Raw genomic sequence first — 15,574 nt, 5'->3', positions numbered from 1 at the left:
CAAAGACCTTCAAGAAAATCCTTTTGGTGGCTGGTGGATGATAAATTGGAGAGAGGATATATTGGAGATAAAGAGACTAATTTGGAGGCTATTGCAATAGTCCAGGCAAGAGGGGATAATGGTCTGGACTTGTTGGTTTTGTAAGTGAAGGGGTCAGATTTGAAAGAGGTCAAGGATGTAGAAAAAAGAAGGGAGGAAAGAGCATACATGATAGCAAGAATACTGAGGACCAGATGGATTAAGGTCACATTCCTCAGAAATAAAAGGACTGCACTTTCTCTTTTGGTGAATATATGAAGGCTTTATTACATTTTTGCAAGAATGGGCACGCACGGGGGCAGCTAGGTGGCGCTGTGGGTAAAGCACCGGCCCTGGATTCGAGAGGACCTGAGTTCAAATCCAACCTCAGACACTTGACACTTACTAGCTGTGTGACCCCGGGCAAGTCACTTAACCCTCACTGCCCTTAAAAAAAAAAATTAAGAAAGAAAGAAAAAAAAAAAGAATGGGCACGCACTTTAAAGAAAAGTGGCACACTTTGTCACAGCAAAACTCTTTTTATCCCTACATCTAACGCAAAGTTCCTCCCCTCTTCATCATTGGTTGAGGACAGAGATGCACATTCTTCCTGAAATATCTACCTATTCCCCCCCACACACACACACACACATATCCCCATCCCTGTTCAAGCATCCCAAATCAACCAGACTACTGGCCTTAGGGTCAGCTTCTGTAATCAACTTCCAGCAAGACCCCTTTCTTGCTTCAAGGCCCCCTTTTTTTTTTTGTGGGGCAATGAGGGTTAAGTGACTTGCCCAGGGTCACACAGCTAGTAAGTGTCAAGTGTCTGAGGCCGGATTTGAACTCAGGTCCTCCTGAATCCAGGGCTGGCGCTCTATCCACTACGCCACCTAGCTGCCCCCAACTTTTTGTTTTTTAACCACTGTTTTTAATATATCACACAAATACAACTGTGCCCCAAATGAATGGCAATTACCTACAATTACTTTAATTTATATAAAAAAAGATAATAGAAGGGCGGCTAGGTGGCACAGTGGATAAAACACCGGCCCTGGATTCAGGAGGACCTGAGTTCAAATCCGGCCTCAGACATGTGACACTTCTAGCTGTGTGACCCTGGGCAAGTCACTTAACCCCCATTGCCCCGCAAAAAAAACAAAACAAAAAAACAAAAAAAAGATAATAGAAATTTGTCATCCAACTGGGCAACACCATTAAAAGATTCATCAACAGAGTATGGGAAATGATGCATCAGCAGTAATCAGAAGGGCTTTATGCCTACTGATGGCTGCAGTGCACATAAATTTCTTATTGCAGTTCATCTTGGATAAAGCCAAATATAAATGAAAAATGCGTAGGGTGGCCTGACTCAACCTAACAACATTTGGCTGAGTGCCACACAAGACAATATGGTGAGCACTATAATGAGCCAGTTAGCAGCAGGAGGCAGATTAGTGTTATAGGACTCTACCAGGATAGTAGGAGCAGCCAGGGGGCACCATAGTGTATAGAGTGCCAGACCAGGAGTCAGGAAGATTCATCTACCTGAGTTCAAATCTGGTCTCAGATACTGGGTGACTCTGGGTAAGTCACTTAACCCTGTTTGCCTCAGTTTCCTCATCTATGAAGTGAACTGGAGAAGGAGATGGAAAACCACTCCAGTATCTCTGCCAAGAAAACCCCAAATCTGGTCACAAAGAGTTGGACACATCTGAAAAATTATTGAAACCAGGATACTAAGACACCTCTCCATGCTAGAGATGGCCTTATACCAAGCATTAACATTCAGACAGGGGTGAAGCAAGACAGCCTTTCTTAGCCCCATAATTTTTAAGTCAACACTGGAACCAAGGGTATACATTGTATGATAGGAAAATTAATATCCTAGCAGACACAATTTGGCCATAGTGACCCCCGACCAAAATGCTGCACAATGAAAATGAGGTTTCCAAGTGGGCAGGGCTTTATTTTAGTGTTATTGTTTGTCCTTTTTTTTTTTTTGGGTGGGGCAATTGGGGTTAAGTGACTTGCCCAGGGTCGCACAGCTATTAAGTGCCTGAGGCTGCATTTGAACTCAGGTACTCCTGTATTCAGGGCTGGTGCTCTATCCACTGTGCCACCTAGCTGCCCCTGCCCTTCGTTCTTGAAGAGAACCATGATATCAGGGTGATGTAATGATTTGCACTGAATTAAATTCAAGTGAGGGAGGGCAATGCAAAGTCACCAACCTCACTCTCTCCTCCAGAGCTATCTGGGTCCAGTGGCAAGATATATATCAGGACAACTGGATATGGCCCCAGATGTTTAAGGCATTTGGGGTTAAGAGTCTTGCACAGGGTCACACAGCTAGTAAGTGTCAGAGGTAAGATTTGAACTCAGCTCTATCCAGCACACCACTTAGGTGTCCAAGACCTTATTGATTGGTGGCCACAAGAAAAGGGTACTCCCAATTCAATTTTCTGAGGTGAACCGTGAAGGATTCTTTTTTTTTTTTTTTTAGTGAGGCAATTGGGGTTAAGTGACTTGCCCAGGGTCACACAGCTAGTAAGTGTTAAGTGTCTGGGGTCAGATTTGAACTCAGGTACTCCTGAATCCAGGGCCAGTGCTCCATCCACTGCTCCACCTAGCCGCCCCCCCAATTCAATTTTAAATACAAAATCAGGGAATGTCAGGAAAATCCCTATTCTTACCTTGGAATCTTCATGGGCTTCCATTCCAGCCAAAGATGGAATAGCCAACATGACTATAGACATAGAGCTCATGGATAAGTCTAAATGGGTTCCTTAGCAGAAAATAGATCCAGTAGTTTCCTCCTAAAGTGCATCTCATTCCACTGTAAGAATGATCTGGTCCCCAAAAGTGCCCTCAAACTCCTGGACAGAACAGTTTTAAAAATGCCAACAGATGACTACACCTCCCCCAAAGAGCCTGTATTGAGCCCCTGTAATTCCATACTAAGAGAGGGTGGGGTGGGGAATTAATCTGCTACGACTAGTTGTACCAGCAGACATCAGTCCGGTGAGTCTGGAATGGAACCAGAGGAATCAGCTGATCTGAGCCAACTATCACTTTGCTCTCTTAGTGATATGGTGAGGAGCAGAATCAAATGTGATGCTCAACCAGAAGATCTGGTTGCTTTAAATGGCTCTATGGAAGGAAAATTAGGAAATGACGGAGCAGGAGCATGGAACATCTGGTCTCCTTTGTGGTAGCCTCCCAACAATTGTCAGCTAAAATCTCAATTGAGTAGAGAGCAAATAATGGTGTCGTGTCAATGCTGTGACTGAATGTCAGTCTGTTGGCTCTAGAAAGAGTGGAGAGGCATTTGAAATATATCCTGAGATATTATTTTAAACAGCAGCTGGTCTGCAAACTGGAACAGGGTAAAGTATATTCCATTATCTCCATGTCTGCAGCCTCAATTTTTTTTAAAAATAAAAGTATTTTATTATTTCCCAGTTACATGTAGAGATAGTTTTCAGCATTTGTTTATATAAGATTTCCAATTTCAAAATTTTCTCCCTCCCTCCGCTCCCTCCCCCCCTCCCCTAGACAGCAGGCAATCCGATATAGGTTATATATATCTCCATTTTTTTTAAATGAGGGAGGGATTTTATCTAATTTGCAGATTGGAAACTCATTCACAAAATCAGACCGGATTGTGTCCCATTGAATGGGGTCAGGATATTTGGGTCTAGAGACAAGTGTTGTAGTTGGAATGAGGCATCAAATGAAATGCTCCCACATGTCCTCAGCAGCTGAGACCCTCAGCTGAGTGGTGCAATTACATAATGGCACAACACTCTCTTAAATAGACTAGTTAAGGCTATCAAAGTGCCTGAATCAACTGACATATAGACAAATGAACAGTTCCAGGACCAGGAGAGGCCAGATTTAGTTATTTCAGACAATAAAAATATACTGGCACTTTTATAAACCCTTTGAAAATAGATATTCTCAAAAAAGAAAAAAATTACATGACAATTTTGTTGTATATTTGAAAGTATTTTTGTAAGTTATACTTAGTAGGTTTACAGTTTCATGTACAATCAGCTTTTTAATGTACTATGTTATGGAAATGCTTAGTTTTTTTACATAAATGTAAAAATGTATTGATGTAAAAAATATTCGGTCTTCTAACCATTCAGGACAGGCATAATTGGGAAATATCAGGTAGTTTGTCAGAATCTGGCTCAGGAAGGTTACATGCTGCAACCATCTGATAGTGGGAGCACTAGAAAAATGAGATCCAGCTAATGACATTATGTTATCTACATTAAAAATTAGTCTGTGGGGCAGCTAGGTGGCGCAGTGGATAGAGCACCGGCCCTGGAGTCAGGAGTACCTGAGTTCAAATCCGACCTCAGACACTTAACACTTACTAGCTGTGTGACCCTGGGCAAGTCACTTAACCCCAATTGCCTCACTTAAAAAAAAAATTAGTCTGTGATATGCTAGCATTTTGAAGAAGTTAATGGTGCCCAGACCCCATCAGATGGAGCAGAGACATATGCATGAAGTAGATAACAGGAGTTAGGCAGTATACAAAATGAACTCTTGAGATGAATGCAGTGAGCAGCTTCTGTGTTTTCTCCTTAATTTATGTACATTTACCTAATAAATTATATCTCAATTTTCTCTATAAGAATAGTACATTTTATCAAAAGCTTTGCTAAAATCTAAGTGAACTATATTGACAATATCCCAGGGCAGCTAGGTAGCACAGTGGATAAAGCACCAGCCCTGGATTCAGAAGGATCTGAGTTCACATCAGGCCTCAGACACTTGACACGTACTAGCTGTGAGACCTTGGGCAAGTCAGTTAACTCTCACTGCCCTGCAAAAAAAAAAATAAAAGACAATATCCCCCTTCTCTACTAGTTTAGTAGGCAGCTGGATGGCATAGTGGTTAGAGTTCCAGGGCTGAAGTCAAGAAGACTCATCTTCCTGAGTTCAAATCTAGCTAAGATTTCTAGTATCTTTGCCAAGAAAACCCCAAATGAGGTCATGAGGAGTTGCGCCTGACTGAACAAAAAATAGAGCAGTCAAAAAACCTAATGTGAATCTGTGCAAGTACAAGGAGCAAGAGCTTCCATAGTGGGAAATGAGAATCCCACTATACTCTAGACATCTAGGTGGTACAGCAAATAGAATACTGAGCCTAGAGTTAGGAAGATCTGAGTTCAAATCCAGCTTCAGACATTAGCTGTGTGACCCTAGGCAAGTCACTTAACTTCTGTTTGTCCCAGTTTCCTCATCTGTAAAATGAGAGTAATAATGGTGCTTACCTTTCAGGGTTGTGGTAAGGATAATCATTGTAAAGCAGGGTGTATGGGGTGTTTAGGGAAGACTAGCACTTCTCATGTGAGGGATTGCTGAGCCCTTTTCAGGGCCCCTCAGGTATCCACTTGATTCACCGAACTCCCACTCAGGACTCCAAGAAGCTCTGATATGCCTGGCCACACCCAGACAAAACCATCTTAGCAGATGGGCTGCATCAGGTTAAGGGTAATCAAGAGTCCTCAAATCCCTTGGGGAGTTAGGGGAATGTCTACCCTAAGCATGTGAAGGCTTCCCCTGGTGAAATGGGCAGACGAGGATAATTTGTTCCAATGACCATGAAGGTGGCTAAAGCAGGTGTTGTGGAATGCATAGAGCTTGGTCATCCATAGAAGACACCAAGGTCATCCTCTGCATCCTGGCCCATAGCCAGTCACCCTGACTTTTGTCCTGACCCTCAACTAGGGAATTCTGTGACTCCAGAAGAGAGGGGGAGGCTGATGACTTTGTTCACCTCTGCCTTACTCCAATCTAATTCATGTGCAAGTCGAGAAGTCACCTGTGATGTCCCTGGTCCTCTTTGAAAATGAAGGACAAACAACAATTTTTTTTTTATGCAACAAACATTTATTTTTTTTTCTAGTTACATGTAGGGGTAGTTTTCAACATTCATTTTCATAAGATTTAGAGTTGCAAATTTTTCTCCCTCCCTTTCCTTTCCCCTCTACAAGACAGCAGCCAGGTTATATATGTACAATCCACAAGTGCTCTTTTTATCAGTTCTTTCTATGGGGGTGGACAGTATGCTTCCTTATTAGTCCCTTGGGATTGTCTTGGATCATCGCTGAGAGTAGTTAAGTCATTCATAATTGCTCATTGAACAATACTGCTGTCACTATGCACAATGTCTTCCCAGCTCTGCTCACTTCACTATACATCAGTTCATAAGTCTTTCCAGGTTTTTCTGGGATCATCCTATTTGTCATTTCCTATAGCACAAGACCATTCCACCACAATCATACAGCACAGCTTTTTCCATCATTCCTCAGTTGATGGACATTCCCTTGATTCTCAATTCTTAGCCACCACAAAGAGTTGCTATAAATATTTTTGTACAATTTTTCCCTCTTTCCTCTTTTTCATGATTACTATTGTTAACTGTTTCCCTTCCATCCTATTCCCTTCTCCATGATGTTTATTCTATTATCCATCTTCTTTCATCCTATCCCTCTTCAAAAGGGATTTGCTTCTGTCTGTCCCCTCCCCCACTCTGCCCTTCCTTCTTTTGCCCCTCTCTCTTTATCCCCTTCCCCTCCTATTTTCCTGCAGGGTTAGAGAGATTACTCCACCCAATTGAATGTATACATTATTTCCTGCTTGAGCCAATTCTAATGAGATTGAGGTTTTTGAGCCAATTCTGATGAGTGTTAGGCTCATTTACTGCCCAGATTAAGTAGATTTCTTTGTCCAGTTGGTTGTGTGTTAGTCCCTCCTTGAGGCAACTCTGAAGAGTTTATGGTCTTTGAGCCTTTTCTGATGAGTGTAAAACTCATTTATTGCCCTACTCCTCTCCCATCTCTTCCCCCACTCCATAAGCCTTTTCCTGTTTCTTTCAAGTAGGATTTCACCTCTGCCCTTCCCCCTCCCCCAGTGCATTCCCCTCACCCCTCAATTTAACCTAAAGATGTCATCATGGGGCAGGTAGGTGACACAGTGGACAAAGTATCCACGCTGGACCCGGGGGGATCCCAGCCAAAACCCGTCTTCAGGCACAAGACAGTCATCCCCTGCATGACCCCAGGTATGTCCCCCAACTCCAATTTTTTATGGTTCTCTAGGGTCTTGTATTTGAAAGTCAAATTTGCCATTTGGTTCAGGTATTTTCATCACGAATACCTGAAAGTCCTTTTTTTCAATAAAGTCCTATTTTTTCCTCTGAAAGATTATGCTGAGTTTTGCTGGGTAGGTGATTCTTGGTTGTAATCCCAATTCCTTTGCCCTCTGGAATATCATATTCCATGCCCTCTGGTCCTTCAATGTAGAAGCTGCTAGATCTTGTGCTATCCTGACCGGGGCTCCACAGTACTTGAATTCTTTCTTTTTGGCAGCTTGCAATATTTTCTCCTTGACCTGAGAGTGCTGGAAGACAAACAACAATTGTAAATTGCTTAGTGGTGTACCTGGCACATAGTAAGCACTCTATAAAAGTTAGCTATCATCATCATCACCATAATTATTGTTATCACTTTGCCCTTGTCAGAATTCATCTGTCGCATTGTGTTCATTTGGGAGCATCTGCTACCTGGACTTGTTTCCATCTTCTGTACATTCCTCCCACTTTTAGAGTGTAAAACTTCAGTTGGTTGGTAATTTCCTTTTGAATCCACACTGATCCCTTCAGACAAATCTTATTGTTCCTTCTTATTGGGACGTGTCTTCAGAATTTCATTCTGAAATTCTTTTTCTTCCATGGGTTCCTCCCTGGAACCCTTTGAAACCTGCTTTCCAAAAATTGAGAATGGCTGTCAGACCATGCCCAAACTTACTCACCTTCTTTATTACAGACTCTAGAATGGAGCGGTTACTTCCTCACAGGGTTTCCATCGTTTCAATTCCAGTAATCAATTCCTCTGAGTTATTATCAGTTCCAGGATAGAATTTCCCCTTGTTAATTTCTCTGGATTTGGAAAGATAAAATTAAAACTAAGGTAAGTCAAGAAATTATTAGTAGCTCAGCAAATATCTGGACAATCAAAGGCCTTTGTCATACCTTAGTTTTCAGTTTTATGGTCTGTTTCCCCAAATCCTTATCTATTTCTTCTTTTGGTACAGGTGTACATATTCTGTGATATATTTCAGTGACAAAATCACTTTAGTTTCTTCCTTCTTTGACCTTCACCAGAAGTGAAGTGCCTCCTGATTTATGGGGGAGGGAGCTGGGAGGAAGGAGAATGTTTTGTAGCTACTGATATGTGTGTGTGTGTGTGTGTGTGTGTGTGTGTGTGTGAGAGAGAGAGAGAGAGAGAGAGAGAGAGAGAGACAGAGACAGAGAGAGACAGAGACAGAGACAGAGACAGAGAAAGAGAGACAGAGTTTATGCCATCTTAGTAAATACATCAGCTAATTATATCTAATAGCATCTAATAGCAGATAATTTATGGAGAACTCACTGGTGGACACATTTAGTTAGACCCACAGCGTTGTTCTTAAAACCTGGGGAGGCAGCCACGGTATGGGGATGTAACCCTCCAGTTCTAGTGCCTATTGGGGAAAGGGAGATGTTGTATACGTAGTTCAGTTTGAGAATTCTGCATCTATGGCCGATTTTTAGCTTATGTCTACTAAATGCAAAAACTTAAAACACTTGAAACTGAGCTCTCATTGTTCTTATTCCCGGCAGGCTATACCAGGAATACCCTGGACAGTTTTGGGGGTACTTTTCTCCTGGGAGGCTATTTATTCACTGGACAGTTTGGGGAGTTTCTTCATCCTGGAAGGCTTTGTATTCCCTGGGCAGTTTCGGGGGCGCCTTCCTCACTGGAGCCGCTCAGTAGCTGTTGTCTTGGGTGCCCAGCTGTCCTGCAGCTTGCAGTGGATATTGAACCTCGGACAGAATCAGAGGTTAGTGACTTGGAGGACGGATGAGCAGGGTTCAAACCCTCCCCAGGCTGTGTGATCCTTGGCCACTCATTTCGGGGGCCTGTGCCTCAGTTTCCCCATTCGTCCAATGAAGTCGGGGAGGGTTCAATGACCAACCCTTAGGCTACCTCTCCTTCAATAGCTCCCCCCCCCTTTTTTTTGGTGAGGCAATTGTGGTTAAATGACTTGCCCAGGGTCACACAGCTAGTGTCCGAGGCTGGATTTGAACTCAGGTCCTCCTGAATCCAGGGCCAATGCTCTATCCACTGCGCCACCTAGCTGCCCCTAATAGCTCCTTTTTAAGTCCGGTCTTCCCCATTAGAGTGTCAGCTCCCAGAAGGCAGGGACTGTTCCTTTGGTTCTTCACTTGGCATACAGCCCGGGCTTAATCCAAGCTCGCAGCCCGGGGTGGGCCTGGGGGGGTGGGGGTGAGACCCCGCCCCTCCTTCCCCGCTCCCGCCCCTCGCCCTAGCCTCTCCGTCCGCAGCTACCAAGGAGAGCGCCCCTCCGCTGGCGCCCATCGATCGCTCGGAAATCGGCCGCTTCCAAGCAGCCTTTCTCGGTGCTCGGGGCGGGAGGGGCCGCCGAAGGGGCGGTGGCGAGAGATCGTTTAGCGCCACCCCCGCCTCTACTGACGCAAACGGAGGTTCGGACTGCGCACGCGCGAGTTTGAGGCCGGCGGGGGGGGGGCCTGGGGGTCGAGGGAAGCGTCCGCAGAGAGGCGGGGCGAGAGGAGGTGCTACATGACGTCATCTCCCCGCCCCCGCTTGGGCGCCAAAATCAAACCCGGCTGGAGGCGCGGCGCCGGGGCGGCTGACTTTCCCGCGTCTCCCGCGCCTCCCTCCCGCGCCTCCCGCGCTCGCGCCCTGTCAGAGCCGCGGCCGCCGCCGGAGAGACGCGATGGCCACCCCGCCCAAGAGGAGCTGCTCGTCGCCCGCCATCGGCGCCGGCGGGGCCCGCATCAAGAAGATCGCCATCGAAGGCAACATCGGTGAGGAGCCGGCGCCGCCGCGCCCCGACCTGACAGGCGGGGAAACCGAGGCTCGCGGAGACTGGGGTCCTGAGCGAGCAGTAGCACTGGGCCCATTAGCCATCCCCCGGGTACAAGGGGCTTCCCTCGGACCCTTCACCCTCATCCGGCCCGGACACATCCCCCGAGGCGGGGGGCGGGGAAGTGGTAACTCCCAGGGGTGCCGGGGCCTCGTCCGATGGCGCCCCTGCCCCGGGCGCTGCGCCCCGCAGAGAGCCGGCTTTGGGGGCCCGGGAGCAGCGCGTGTGTGACCCGTCCCTTTGGGGTTCAGTGAGGGGGGCATCCCGCGTCCTCCCCTCACCCCCCCGCCTGTCACCCCGAAGCTTCCTCCAGCCCGGGCGCTCCCGCCGCTTCCCCGGGGTCTTCCCGACTGTCCCCTCGGCTCTCGGGGCTGCCCCCGTTCCCCCCCCCCCCCCCCGGCTCTCGGGGCGCCGCGTGTTAAGTGGAGGGAGTGCGTGACTCAGCCCATTCCTTCTTTCTTGCTCATTAGCCCCCGCTCTGGGCCGGCTGCTTAATGTGCTCGAGCCTCGGCTCCCTGGTCTGTAAAATGGAGCTGAGCAGGCGGCGTGCCCGGGGTTGTCATGGAGACGCGTCCGGTCGACCGGCTTCTCACGCTCGGACTCACCAGAGGGAGCGCATTTGTTGTTTGTTTTTAATTCTTAGCGCTGCCTTTCGCGTTTTTTTTTTTTCTGGTGAGGCAATTGGGGTTAAGTGACTTGCCCAGGGTCACACAGCTAGTAAGTGTTAAGTGTCTGATGCCGAATTTGAACTCTGGTCCTCCTGACTCCAGGGCCGGTGCTCTATCCACTGCGCCACCTAGCTGCCCCTGCCTTTCGTTTTTTACCTCGCTTCTGTCCCTGAACACAGCTCTTCTCCATCTCTAGGGGTTAGGGGCGTAGCTGCTTCCCATCCTTCCCCCCCTTCCAGAAAATCCTTTTAAATTTTTTGGCTCTCCTTCCTATCAGAGAAGAAAACTCAACTTTCTCTTTTATGGGGTGTCTACAGTACCTGAAAGTAAAATTTGGGTTGATATTATATAATGCTATACATGTATTTTATGCATTTCTGAATTTCTGAACTTTCTCTGTGTTATCTGTTGGCCTTCATGTGTCATCTGCAGCTTCCCTAAAATACCCATTTAACTTCTTAGGCCCACCCATGGTATATCCAAACTGAGATGGGGAAAATTTTGATGTGGAAGGTATAACTGTACTCCTGGCTTTCCCCACTCCAGGGCCTTTACTCATGTTGATCCCTGTGCCTAATGAGGTGAATAATCAGTTCTTAGTTCAGCTACTATCCTACTTGTGTGATCTAATCTCTGGGGGAACGGTTTCCACATCTGAAAATGAGGAGGTTGGACTGGTTGATCTCCAAGGCCCCTTCTAACTCTAGATCCTAGGACCCTAATGTATTTCCTTTCCCGTTTGATGGTTGGGTTCCTATTCATTCTTTTTTTTTTTTTTTCGGGGCAATGGGGGTTAAGTGACTTGCCCAGGGTCACACAGCTAGTAAGTGTCAAGTGTCTGAGGCCATATTTGAACTCAGGTCCTCCTGAATCCAGGGCTGGTGCTTTACCCACTGAGCCACCTAGCTGCCCCTCCCTATCCATTCATTAATACCCAATAAAGATTTAAAAAATAAATTAAAATTTTATTTTTGCCTGGTAGGGCATTCATTCCTTCATTCAAAGAATATCGATTCTTGCTAGTTGATCTATTCTTTCAAAGACAAAGCTAACTTAAGGCTTCGCCCTTCATGTGCTAGAAAAGGTCAATTTGTTCTCCAACAGGCCCAGCCCTATTTGTTTCATCGTTAAAATATTCATTCAGCAGTTCCCCCCCCCCCCTTTCTATCCTGTGGCTAGAAGTAGGCTTGTAGGGTAATAATAGATTTGTAGCAGGAAATAGAGGTCATATAAGTCAAACCTTAATTTTTTAGTTTAAGAGACGAAGAGTAAGAGAGGTGACATGACTTCAGTTGGGATTAGAGTTGAAGAGCTGGGGTTTGAAGCCGGGTCCTCTGTCTCTAAAAACAGCAAACTTCTCATTATATTCTAGGGTAGAGAATAGCTTAAAAGCAGTAGGTATCCCCCTTGAAAACCTTAGGCTGTAAAACAAGGCTAGACTTGGAAAAATGAACTGTTTGTCAAAGGTATGTTTAGAATCCACTGTGATGTATGGTTTTATGATGGACGAAAGAATGTCTCAAAATCTTGTGAATTGAGTGTATAATTGTGTAAAACAAGTGATTGCAGCAAAAAGAGATATTGCATATTAAGCTTTTTAAGATATAGAAAGTTGTAATAATGTTTATTATAGAAATCAATTAATTTAATTAATTTTGTTGTTCAGTTATTTTTCAGTCATGTTCAACTCTTCATGACCTCATTTGGGGCTTTCTTGGCAAAGATAGTGGAGTAATTTGCCATTTCCATCTCCAGCTCATTTTCTAAATGAGGAAACTGAGGCAAAGAGGGTTAAATGACTTGCCCAGGGTCATACAACTAGTAAGTGTCTGAGGCCCCATTTGAACTCAGGAAGAAGAGTCTTCTTTGACACTAGGTCTGGAACTATTCAGTGTGCTACTGTACTAATGTACTTTGTACTAATGAATTCATACCACTATGTTATATATTCATCTGAGGCTTGTGTTCACTTTCCCCCCATACTACAGTCTTCCTTCAGAATGAACCCTTCTCCTTCAATTCAGCTCCTTTATTTTATCTTCAGGTTCTCCCACCTTTCTTTTCCCTCAGATTCAATCTTTGCTCTTCTTCATAGTTCTAAACACTTCAAAATGACCTCTTACTCAATTTCTCAGATTTCTCCTCAGATTTAGTCTGGCCTTATTTACAAACCTCTCTAAACCCGACCCCTCTAAATCCCCTTTACACTTCCATTCTGCTTCTTTAATCTTTTCCTTTTCTTTCCCCATAGCCTTTCAATCAAATGTGATCATGTACTAAAAGTACTTCGCAGTTTTTAAAAGTGTTTTATATCTCCTATGTCTAGTCATCATTAATTTGGTATAAGTATTTCCTCCTTGAACACAGATTACAATTCCTTTTTAAAAAAACATTTTCATTTTAAACATCTTTTCCCAGAGTGCTTTTTAGATTCCGTAAAGTCCTAGTTGAAGGTATTGTTGTTTGAGTCTCAGTTCAAATTATTAATATTACTATGAAGTTATGGGAGAGAGGAGACAAGACCTTTCATAATGTTAATTTTGACTGTAGAACAGTGTTTTTGACTTACTCAGGTTTTGAAAGTTTCCAGAGACATTTTTCACTTGATTCTCATTCACACTCTAGAGGTCATTGTTTTTCTCATCTTGTCACTTTTACAGATGAGGAAACTGAGGCCATGTGAAGTTGTGAAATGTCTAGTTCCCACAGTAAATTGTCAGTGTCCTAGAAATCCTCCCTCTGCAGGCTAGAAAGAACTCTGTAACCCCAAGTCCTACTGCCTTTCTTTCCAGACCTTGTTTTTTAAATTGGTCACTGTAATTCTGTACTCACACAACCCCTCACCTCATGCTCCCCTTTAGTAGAACGCTATTATGTTTTGTTTGTAGTTCACCTCCTGCCTCTGATCTTAGTATTCTGTGCAGAATGACTTTTGGCACAATGATCTCAGTATAAAACACTAATCATTAGGAACTTCTTAGTTCCCATGACTTTTTTCCCAATTTTTTTGCCCGAGTATCCTTGGCTGTGTTCCTTTTTGCCTCCATAAAGAATATTAGTGTATTGGCTTGTTCCAAAAAAGGTTGAAAAGCCGGACATTTGCCCAGCTGAAAAATAAAAGTATTGTTCCCCTGCTACAAATCTGTTGTGAGGGTAGCATTTCTTCCACTTTTTAGGATGTGACCAGCATGAACAATCCTTTCTCTTTGGCAGCATCAAGAGAAGGCAGAATAACCTAGTGTTAGAAGTTGGAGCAATGCTTTTAGAATCCAGTTGGTTGGTGGCCTGAATTTTGGTTTTAAATATATTTTTTGATGGTTTCTTGTGAACACCATCTCTTCTTTTCACTCCTGATTAGCATGAAGGTTATTTGCAGTGCTTCTTTTTATGCTCTTTGCATCTTCTAAATATCATCTATTTGTTCTCTAGAACACAGTCATCCATGATCACTTCTGGTCTTCTCTCATCTATTATACTTGCCTGTAGGTGATAGAGATGAGGAAACCCAAGGCCTGGGGGTATTATGTGACTTGCTCAAAGTCATACAGGGAATAAGTAGCAGGGTTAAGATTTGAACTCAGGTCTCTTAATTCCAAATACAGCCTCCTTTCCATTCCACAGGTAGCCAAGAAAATAACAGAAGAATGGCTTCTCCTTCCAAACTGGGTCTTACTCCACTTTTTGGGCAATCATCTCACTTTGCTCAACTCTTCCTTCATTGCCACCTTTTTATGGTTCTTTTTTTCTTTGTGAATTTTCCTTTGGAGGAGGAAAAAGGGAGGAGCTTTTTCTTATCCTTCTTTGTTTTTTATGCACTTAATCTTGTTATTTTGTATGATGGTTATTTGTATCTGTGTCTTATCTCACTGATAGACTGTATGCTCCTGGAGCGCAGATACTCTGTCTCATCTAAACTTTGTATCTTCCCAAGAACCTAGCACTATGTGTTACATTACAGGCACTTAACGTATATTTTTTTTTAAATGAGGCAGTTGGGGTTAAGTGACTTGCCCAGGGTCACGCAGCTAGTAAGTGTCAAGTGTCAGAGGTCTGATTTGAACTCAGGTACTCCTGAATCCAGGGGCGGTGCTCTATTCACTGCGCCACCTAGCTGCCCCCACTTACATATATTTTAAAATTGAGTTGGGGGCAGCTAGGTGGTGTAGTGGATAAAGCACTGGCCTTGGATTCAGGAGTACTGGAGTTCAAATCCAGCCTCAGACACATGACACTTAACTAGCTGTGTGACCCTGGGCAAGTCACTTAACCCTCATTGCCCTGCAAAAATTAAAAAAAAAACAACAAAAAAACAAAAATTGAGTTGACCAAAGAAAAACTCCTTTAAATGTCCTTCTACTTTGTGCAGAAAAAGAAGCCTGGAAGGACAGACGTGTGTGTGTGTGTGTGTGTGTGTGTGTGTGTGTGTGTGTGTGTGTGTCTGTGTCTGTGGGTGGCAATTGGGGTTAAGTGACTTGCCTAGGGTCACACAGCTAGTAAGTGTCAAGTGGCTGGATTTGAACTCAGGTCCTCCTGACTCTAGGGCCGGTGCTCTATCCACTGTGCCACCTAGCTGCCCTGTAAGAAAAGCTTTTTAAAGATATGCAAGAGGCAGAACAGGGATGTGCTGGAGCCTACTCAGACCAGCTCAGGATTGTTAGATTAAGAAGCCCTGTTCTAGATGCTCCACACCAGAGCCTCCTCAAGATCTAAAATTATTCAAAAGGTCAGACAAACCCTCCCCAGTAGAGAAACCAAGTGAATGAAGAACTTTAATTGTGCAGATTACGACATGTGTGTGTGTGTGTGTGTGTGTGTGTATGACATACTTTTAAATTTAATCTGCATTATTAACATTTCAAGTCTAGACAATCAACAAAACAAACAAATCCTGATTTGTAGCTTTTGCTGAATCTCAG

At 44.3% G+C, this 15,574-nt stretch overlaps 1 protein-coding gene and 1 long non-coding RNA gene across 2 annotated transcripts in view; one reads left to right on the top strand and one right to left on the bottom strand.

The window, feature by feature from the left end:
- Positions 1 to 7,391: 7,391 nt before the first annotated feature.
- On the bottom strand, positions 7,392 to 9,422 carry LOC122732933. The gene is made up of 3 exons (XR_006353659.1): positions 8,072 to 9,422; positions 7,852 to 7,978; positions 7,392 to 7,440 (listed from the first exon to the last, which is right to left on the bottom strand). It is a non-coding gene; the product is annotated as an uncharacterized LOC122732933 (long non-coding RNA).
- Positions 9,423 to 9,777: 355 nt separating this feature from the next.
- The window catches only part of DCK (deoxycytidine kinase), a 31,867-nt gene continuing 26,070 nt past the window's right edge, over positions 9,778 to 15,574 (top strand). The window contains exon 1 of the mRNA XM_043971615.1: positions 9,778 to 9,931. Within this exon, the coding sequence (XP_043827550.1) occupies positions 9,841 to 9,931 (91 nt within the window). The 5' untranslated portion in view covers positions 9,778 to 9,840. The remainder of the gene's footprint in view (positions 9,932 to 15,574) is intronic.

The sequence above is a fragment of the Dromiciops gliroides genome, chromosome 6 (genome assembly GCF_019393635.1).
Source record: "Dromiciops gliroides isolate mDroGli1 chromosome 6, mDroGli1.pri, whole genome shotgun sequence".
Lineage (NCBI taxonomy): Eukaryota > Metazoa > Chordata > Mammalia > Microbiotheria > Microbiotheriidae > Dromiciops > Dromiciops gliroides.
The sequence above is the reverse complement of the archived record's forward strand: the minus strand, read 5'-3'. Positions and strand labels throughout refer to the sequence as shown.